General features: G+C 46.4%; 1 protein-coding gene across 5 annotated transcripts in view; it reads right to left on the bottom strand.

Moving 5' to 3' along the window:
- Nucleotides 1-8,993, bottom strand: part of PARK2 (parkin RBR E3 ubiquitin protein ligase) — a 1,410,476-nt gene that overhangs the window by 8,712 nt on the left and 1,392,771 nt on the right. For all 5 annotated transcript variants that reach the window (XM_011934975.1, XM_011934976.1, XM_011934980.1 and 2 more), the window contains one exon: nt 5,211-5,328. In XM_011934975.1, the coding sequence (XP_011790365.1) occupies nt 5,211-5,328 (118 nt within the window). The remainder of the gene's footprint in view (nt 1-5,210; nt 5,329-8,993) is intronic.

The following is an 8,993-nucleotide window of genomic DNA, read 5'->3' as shown; positions in this document are numbered from 1 at the left end:
AAAATAAAATAAAAAAACAAAAAAACAAAACAAAAAAACAAACAAAAAAAAACAACAACAAAAAAAGGAAATTCCTCGCATTATCATTCAGCTTCTCTGAGGGAAGAAGGGCATTCTTGAAACACAACTGAGTATGTAACAGGCCATGAACCTTGGTGAGAACCAGGTAACATCCTTGGTCATAGAGGCTATGTCTTGTTTCAGTTATAGTGATGCACTTTTAAACAGTTTAGGCCATTGCTAATAAGCTTCAAGTCTCAGCTTTTCTATTTGTAAGTTAAAAATTTGGAGGTAAAAAATCAGTGCTTTCATTTATAGTACATCACAATATTTCCAAGAAACAGCCCGACGGGGAGAAACTTTCTTACAGTCACGAACCATATGACTCCTACAACTCCATCTTTGGAGGCGCCGGTGTGTTCTGAGTCCAGGGCAGATCTGATGAATAATTTTCCTGCTTCTCACCATAGAATATCTCCCTGCCTCACAGGATCAAGTCCAAGCACCAAACCTGTGGTTCGGGGACCTACATTCTGCATCCTACCCACTGCTTCAGCTGAGGCTCCTGTGTGTGGTGCCTGGAACACCAGCAGCAGGGGCTGCCTCCACACACTGGCTCGTGCACACCGGTGCCTTTGCTCATGCAGTCCTGGGGCCTAGGACGCCTCCTCTTGCTCCTCCTTGCCTCGCTCATATCTGCCCATTCTTCAATTCTTGACTGGTATCATCTCTTCCAGGAAGCCTCTTCCTCCGGGTCTGTGTGCCCTGATAGCTTTCTTCCCTATATTATCTTATTAAAAAGATCTGTTTATGTGTCTTTCTCTAAACTGTTTACAAGCTAAGTTTTTGTTTGTTTGTTTGTGTTTTATTTATTTTTTTGAGACGGAGTCTCAATGTGTCACCCAGGCTGAAGTACAATGGTGCAGTCTTGGCTGACTGCAACCTCCATCTCCTGGGTTCAATTGATTCTTGTGTCTCAGCTTCCCGAGTAGCTGGCATCACAGGTGCCTGCCACCACACCCAGCTATTTTTTTTTTTTTTTGGTATTTTTACTAGAGACAGGGTTTCACAGTGTTAGCCAGGCTGGTCTTGAACTCTTGAACTCAAGTGATCTGCCAGCCTTGGCCTCCCAAAGTGTTGGGATTACAGGCGTGAGTCACTGCACCCGGCTTACAAGCTAAGTTTTAATTCGGTAAATATTTATCTGGGCACTCTTCTGGGATTGCAGCCTAGACAGTCAAGGTCCCTGATCTCACTGGCTTATGTTCTAAATGGCGACAGACAGCAAACGTGTAAATGAACAAAGTCAGCAATGATCTGGGAAGGAGGTGGTGCTATGAAATTATTATTAAACTGGTGGGTGGGACTCGTTGGGTAAAGGAGGAAGCAGAGGCTGAGATGGAAAGGGAGGAAGGCAGGCTGGACAGAGCAGAAGCCCAGCTCAGGCACAGCCTGAGAGGCCTCAGCTGACGCCCAGGAGCTCTGGGGCTGGGGCAGCTCTCAGGGTGGTCTTGAATTTGGTTAGTGGGTTGGGTATTATGACCACCTCCAAGCAGTAGTCATGGGACATGAGCTCTCTGGGGAAGGGGAGGGAGCCAGAACTAATTCTCTTGGCAGAGGTGATTGCCCAGAGAGCTCAAGGCCATCCGCAGGCAGGCCCCCCGCAGAGGAAACGGCAGTGCTGCCCCCTCCAGAGGTCAGATGGTGCTGACAGCGCCCCCCACAGGAGGGCAGGGGTCTTTGGCAGGGTGGTAAGGGGCGGTCTCACTGAGAAGAGGTCAGCTGGGCTGAGATCTGAAAGACAGGAAGGAGCCAGCCATGGGCAATGACGACACAGAAGCGACCTGGGGAGGACTGAGGGAGTGGGCGTGGGACCCGTGTGGTTGCAATGTCAGTGGGAACCCCCGGGGAGAAGGGCAGGACTCACCTGGCCTTTGAGAAGTCTACACGTCTATGTAGAGGATGGATCGTAAATATGCGAGAGTGGAGGCGAGAGCCCCTTTGGGAGGCTGTACTTGGAAGAGGAGGTGGGCAAGCAGGGCACTGGCTGGGGATGTGGAGTCAGAGCTGGGCAGATGCTGGATCAGAGCACGGGGAACGCCGTGGTGACCGGGGCGTAAGGAAATGAGTAGAATGAAGGATGAGCTTTAGCTTTGGTGGCTTGAGGAACTGGGCGGTGCTGTTGACGGAGGTGGGGTGCGCTCTAGAGGAAAAGGTTTTCTAGGAGCAGCTAGCGCTCTGCTTTGTAAAATGTGAGCTGTCCATTGAACAGTCAGTGAGACACTAAGGAAGCAGCTGGCTATTTGAGTCAGACCCGGGGATGAGATGAGGGTGGGAGCCATCAGTACAGGGATAGTATTTAAGGTCACAAGACTGGGCTGTGTGTTATGTGTCACAAAGGCGAAGTGTCTCAGGTGTCCCCACAAGCTGATAGTAAGTGCTGAACCAAACAACCACGGAGGAGAGAAACAGAAAGCAACAGGTCCAGGCTCGCTGACCACTTCCTTTTTTTTTTTTTTTTTGAGACAGAGTCTCGCTCTGTCACTCAGGCTGGAGTGTCAATGGTGTGATCTCAGCTCACAGTACATTCTGCCTCCCAGGTTCAAGTAATTCTCGTATCTCAGGTTCCCAAGTAGTTGGGACGACAGGCATGCACCACTATGCCCAGCTAACTTCTCTATTTTTAGTGGAGACAGGGTTTCCCCATGTTGGCCAGGTTGGTCTCGAACTCCTGACCTCAGGTGATCCACCCACCTTGGCCTCCCAAAGTGCTGGGATTACCAGTGTGAGCCACCACACCCAGCCTCACTGACCACGTCTTATCTTGCAAACTGCCACCACCAGAGCCTGGGCTAACAAGGAGGCCACTAAGCCACGGACCCCAGGCCCGCGAGGTAAATTCTCCACCTGCCGTGCCTGTGACACCTGCCAGAAGAGGGAGCATGGGTGGGTGTTTAAGGAGCCCCACTGAAGACAGAGACCGGGCTGATTTTTACTAATTATTTCTCTAAGGTTATATAACACACATGTTTATTACAGAAAATCACACGAAGAAATAAAGTCCTCTTTGACCCTGTCATGCCTAGAGCTACTCGCTATGACATGGTAACGTCTTGTTTCCAGTCTTTTTCTTCTGATTCTATTTCTTCCCATATATACACTTATTTCAAAACTGACATCATGTACCACTTGCTTTGAAATTCTGATTTCTCACTTAGGATGGATGTAAACCTTTCCGCCATGCCTTTATAACTTCTTCATCCACACGAACCAGCACAAGTCTCATGCAGTGCATTTGATACACTGTCTCCGTTACTCCTCCTGCCCATCCTGTGAGGAAGTCCCATTGAAATCCATCTGATGAGTGAGGAAACTGGTGCTCACACAGCCACAGTCCATGGCAGAGTCCTAACTCCTGCAACACTGCAATGTGGGGCTGTGTGATGCTTTACCATGGATTTATCACAAAATAAACCAATCTTTCTCATACTGAGGCCATTAGACACTTAGATGATTTTGAGTTGACCGTAGTATAAATAATGCTGCAGTTGGCACCCTTTCTCTTAAAATGTGTGTGGGGGTGGGGGGGTGTTTGTATATTATATATTTCAGGTTATTTCTTTAGGATAGATTTTCAGAGGTAGAATTATTGGGTCAAATAATATAAAGTCTTTATATATGTATTGCCAAAGTGGTTTCCAGAAAAGTTACGCTAACTTATGATGTCCTCACCAACCTTGAGAATTATTATTAAAAAACAAAACAAACAAAAAATTAAGGCCGGGCACGGTGGCTCACACTTTGGGAGGCCAAGGCAGGTACATAACCTGAGATCAGGAGTTCAAGACCAACCTGGCCGACATACAGTGAAAGTCCATCTCTACTAAAAAATCCAAAAATTTAGCTGGGCGTGTTGGCGTATACCTGTAGTCCCAGCTACTTGGGAAGCTGAGGCAGGAGAATCTCTTGAACTTGGGAGGTGGAGGTTGCAATGAGCCGAAATCACGCCATTGCACCCCAACCTGGGCGACAGATCAAGACTATCTAATCTCTGTGCTTTACACCCTTATCAGTGAAATACCAGGCCTGTTTATCCCAAACCATCATACATCTTCTCCTGGGAAGGGCCCTTCGGTGTTCTTTCCCTCCCATTTCCCAGTGCAACCTGCTAACCAGTGAGCGGCGGTGGAGACTAGAGAAGCTCTTTCCTTCTATCCCATCGATGCCTTCTGCTCTTTATAGGTGCATGCCAATCTCTGCATTTTCTAGGAGCATTGCTGCATGCAATGGAATAATAAGGACATGCTGGGTAAATTCTTTATTTTCTCTGCAGGAAGCCACTGATCCAGCACTAAGGATTTGGACTGAGCTAAGCCAGCACCTGCGGCTCAGGGATGTGTTCAAGCACACTCTTGTTTGCATTAATGAAGACTTCCCGAAGGGCACAACTGAAAAGAGAGAGGCTTGAGTGCCCATCCTAGGATGGCCGGGCTTCCCTCCCACAAGTCAGCTCTGGGCAACCTGCCAGCCAGGGCATCGCTGATGCTCATTGAGGAGAAGCTGGGAGAGGCTGCAGCTGGCTTCGTGTCATCGCTCATCTGTGATGGTGCTGCTGACTCTGCCTTTTGCACATGCACAAGTGCATCGCATTGAGAACGGGCTCTCTGACCACTGGTTGTGATGGCTTTGCCCTGAGTGGCATGTCCAGGATAGACAGCAGGAAGTCCCGCATTGCTACTGTGAGTCATCAGGGGCAGGCCACAGGGATCTTTAAATATAGACGGGAGTTTAATTTTGAATAATGTTGCAAAGCTGGGGAAGGCTACAGACTGACGGCTGGCAGACAACAGGGTCGTATGGTGCAGCCTCACTGCTGGGGAAGGTCACCAGGGAGGATGGAGAAACCACAGCTGCCTCCTGACTGCCACTTATCCTCAACCACCTTCCATATCTTGGTTCTAGTTTCTATATTTATTCCCTTTCCAAAACACATAAATGTGTGCCTCACATAGCCATGGAACTACTCACTCATTAAATATTTCTGTGTAGCAAAAACAATGATAATAATGATAACGGGTAACATTTATCAAGAGGTTACTCAACACACCAGGCACCTTCAGACAGCATCTCATTTAATCCTGGGATCCCTGACTGGCATGATTCTCCCCACAGAGCCCACGACATCCTCATTCTCTGCTCAGCAGACTCACCATTTTTTTCCACTGGTACATGGCAGCGGGGACAGGGCTTGGTGGTTTTCTTGATGGTTTCTTTGGAGGCTTCTTCCCAACGAGCCTGCTCTGCGGCTCTTTCATCAACTCTGTAGGCCTGGGTAAGCAAAGAGGAAAGGCATTTAATCTCAGCTTTCTATTACTGGGATCGGGGTTTAGGTTCCCTGTATGCTGGTACAGGAAATTCTTGAAGACAGGAGTGCCTACGGGCAAGAAGCCTAAACATCAATGCACTTGACACATGGTAGACAGCTACTGGGCAGATGGCGACGCCGTCCCTGGCATGTGGCGTATGCGTTGGACCGGGGAAGAGATTGTTCGGTTTTGTAGTGTGAGCTCCTCTATTCTGTTGTTCTGCATAATTGTCATAAATAACACCTATCAGGTGCTTAATATGCAGGCAAGGTGATCAATGCTCAAATACACTTCTCATTAGACACTTCGTCAGATGTGAAGTGAGTGTCTAGTTTTTATTTCACATCAAGGATTAGATGGGTGAAAACATGGCCCAAAGCTGGTAAGTGGGAGCATCAATGTGACTCCGGATTCTTTACTTTTAAAGTTTGCTCTACATCTTGTTATCCTTCCTTGCACCTGGCAAATGGGGAACTCCAAATGTTGTCACAGAAGGGACAGGAGCAAGAACAGGAAATGAAGTCGATGTGCCGGAGAGGGCAGTGGGAGCTGTGAGTGAAGATTGTGGCTCTGGAGCCAGCTGTCTGGTTCAAATCCCAGCTCCACCCAGAGGGGCGACTCTGGAAACATTCCCTAAGCTCTCTGACAGTCCTCATCTCCTAGATGAAATGCCTTGTGCATTGAGGGTATGGAGGACTCCAGTGTGGCAAGCTTTTAAATACGTTCGCTGACCTTATTCATGTCACCGAGAGCTGGGTGGTGCCTGCACCATCACGTATAAGGAGGTTTTCTGGTGGGAGTGGAAGCAAGAGGTCCTGGGCTGGCTGTGCTTGGCATCTGTGACCTTAAGGACTAGTCATTTGCTGATTATCCCCAGATAAGATGAAGCATCACCAAAAACATGAATCCAAACTTTGTCATTTCACTTTCGAATTCCAAACCTTTTTGAAATGTTAAAGTTTTTGAATCTTTGTGGATGAAGTATCATGATGAGAATTACTGTGCTGCATTTAATAGTTTCTTTAGGAATTAGTGCTCATGTTTCTGTTATTTCTGTGGAAAGTGAATTCTTCCAGGGCCAAGATCATGCTTCAGACATCCTCACATCTCATTTCTGGCATAGCATCTGGTACACAGCAGGTGCTTAGTACATTTTAGCCAAGTGAATGAATGAATGACACAGCCCAGGAAGGCACTAAACTTTCAGTCATCCAGAATAGGACCCTGTGAAATGGGAAGGGCACATGGGTGCATCCCTGACAGTGGTGGGGGCACCACAGACAAGCTTTGTCTAGGGCTGGTCACTGGGTAAAGCCAATTTCATTTCTGTTAATGAGCCATCATGGGCACAAAGGAAATATCCTTTGATAACTGCCAGGGTGTCACGTGATTTATGGATACTTTGTTAGAATAACACGGAGTCAGCTGCTAGAAGGCAACGGTAGGTCAATGAGTGCTTCCTTTGCTAAGATCCACTCACAGCAGAGGCCCAGTGAGGGCGCTGTGGTTAGTGAGGGCCATTTCACAACTTGGTAACTAGGTATGTGTCTTCACGACGCATCTTCCAGTCACCAGAGTCACGTGTGGTCCTAACCGTGACACGTAGCAAACACCCATGCCCCCCACCGACATGCACCCCAGTGCCATCTCTGCCTCATGTTCCACACTGTTCTTTTTCAGGTCTAGGAGTCTGTAGCTCTGTAGCAGTGGTTTACAATTGCTTGCTGGTGGCAAGTTGGCAAGTCATACAAATTGGAGAAAAATACAATTTTACTTATTAGAAAATAATTTCAAAATGCCATTTTTTAGCAAAACATGGTATTCTGCATGTGAAGTGCAATTTCTCCCAGGTCCACACACCTAAAAATGCTGGATCAAATATGGAAAAAAATCTTTTTTGAACATGTGGCTGATAGGGTGGGAAGGTAAAGGAAATCCTTAAAGACAGCAAATCCTCCTGGTTTGGGAGGAAGGAGCCTGGCATTTGCTGTGGGGCTATCTTCTTAGTCCCGGGTGCCCATCATCCGGGTCTTCCCAGGCCCTAAGGGCACAGGCAGGAGACAAAGCCTCCAGCTGGAGCAGGGTGGGAGGTAGAATCCAGTTTTACTACACACAGAGGACCTGGACTCCTGAGGGTGACGTTCTTAGTGGAGGAAGCCAGGGCGAAAGCCTGCCCAGAAGAAAGAATTGATAGATACATGCTGAGACCACTCAGGCTGGGTTCTGTGATGCAGCAGATTTGGAAAACATTTTTCTGAACATTCCTAATCATCAGGCCTTGGACATGAGGGTTGGTGAAAAGAATTCATCCTATCTGATTAGCTTTAAAAAACCTCAAGCCAAAAATTAATTTGAAATATTATCAGATTGGCAGTATACCCTGGAGCCAAGCGGAAGCAAAAATATCTTTTGTGGAGCACAGCATGTAAAAAAGCCAAACCTCAAAGAAATTACACAAATAAAATTCTAAGAAATCTGGGATCACAATAAAAAAGTCACCTAATACAGGAGAAAACTAGCTACATGAGTGAAAGTCACAGAATTACAGAAACTGCAGAATCTAACCAGCAAAGGTTGTAGATATTGGAATGGTCAGAGACAGAGTACTGGCCAGGTGTAGTGGCTCACACCTGTAATCCCAGCACTTTCGGAGGCTGAGGCAGGTGGATCACTTGAGGCCGGGGGTTTGAGACCAGCCTGGCCAACATGGTGAAACCTCGTATGTGCTAAAAACACAACAATTAGCCAAGCGTGGTGGTGTGCACCTGTAGTCCCAGCTACTTGGGAGGCTGAGGCCAGAGAAGAACCTGGGGGCAGAGGTTGCAGTAAGCCAAGATTTTGTCACTGCATTCTAGCCCCTGTGATGGAGTGGGACTTTGTCTCAAAAAAACCCAACTAAGTATAAACTAAATATGTTTGTTATGTTTAAATAAATAAAGGTCATGATAATGGAATAAGAGACTGTCACAATTAACTAGGGAGATGTGAAAAAAAACAAACTCTATTTTGTCCATTTTTCTGGACAGGAGACACTAATAATTAAAATTAGAAACTCAGTTGATGAGTTACATAGCAAATTAGATACAAATGAAGAGAGAATTTGTGAACTGAAAGATGGAGCTGAAGAAATTACATAAAATGCCAAGAAGTAAAAAATATGAAAAGGAGATTAAGAGATGGGGGGATAAGGTGAGAAGGTCCGATGTTTTTCTAATTAGAGTTCTAGAAGGAAATAACAAAGAGCATGAGAGAGAAACAGTGTTTGGAGAGAATGGCAAAAAAAAAAAAAAATTATCTACAAAGAAGTTACAATTATTCCCCCAGCTAATTCCTTAATGCATGGGTGCTGGCAGACAGTGATGGTATCTTCAAAGCACTCACAGAAAATACCAGCCCATTTAGAATTCTATCCAATCAAAATTAATTTCTAAGAATGAGCAGAAATAAAAACATAGTCATAAAAAACAGCATTTCCCATCAACAGAAGTTCACTAAAGAAACATGGATTTGGGAGGCTGAGGCAGGCAGATCACAAGGTCAGGAGTTTGAGGCCATCCTGACCAACATGGTGAAACGCCATCTCTACTAAAAATACAAAAATTAGCTGGGCGTGGTGGTGGGCACCTA

This window comes from Colobus angolensis, unplaced genomic scaffold, assembly GCF_000951035.1.
Source record: "Colobus angolensis palliatus isolate OR3802 unplaced genomic scaffold, Cang.pa_1.0 Scaffold14, whole genome shotgun sequence".
NCBI classification, from domain to species: Eukaryota; Metazoa; Chordata; class Mammalia; order Primates; family Cercopithecidae; genus Colobus; species Colobus angolensis.
This window is presented reverse-complemented; position numbering and strand designations above follow the sequence as displayed.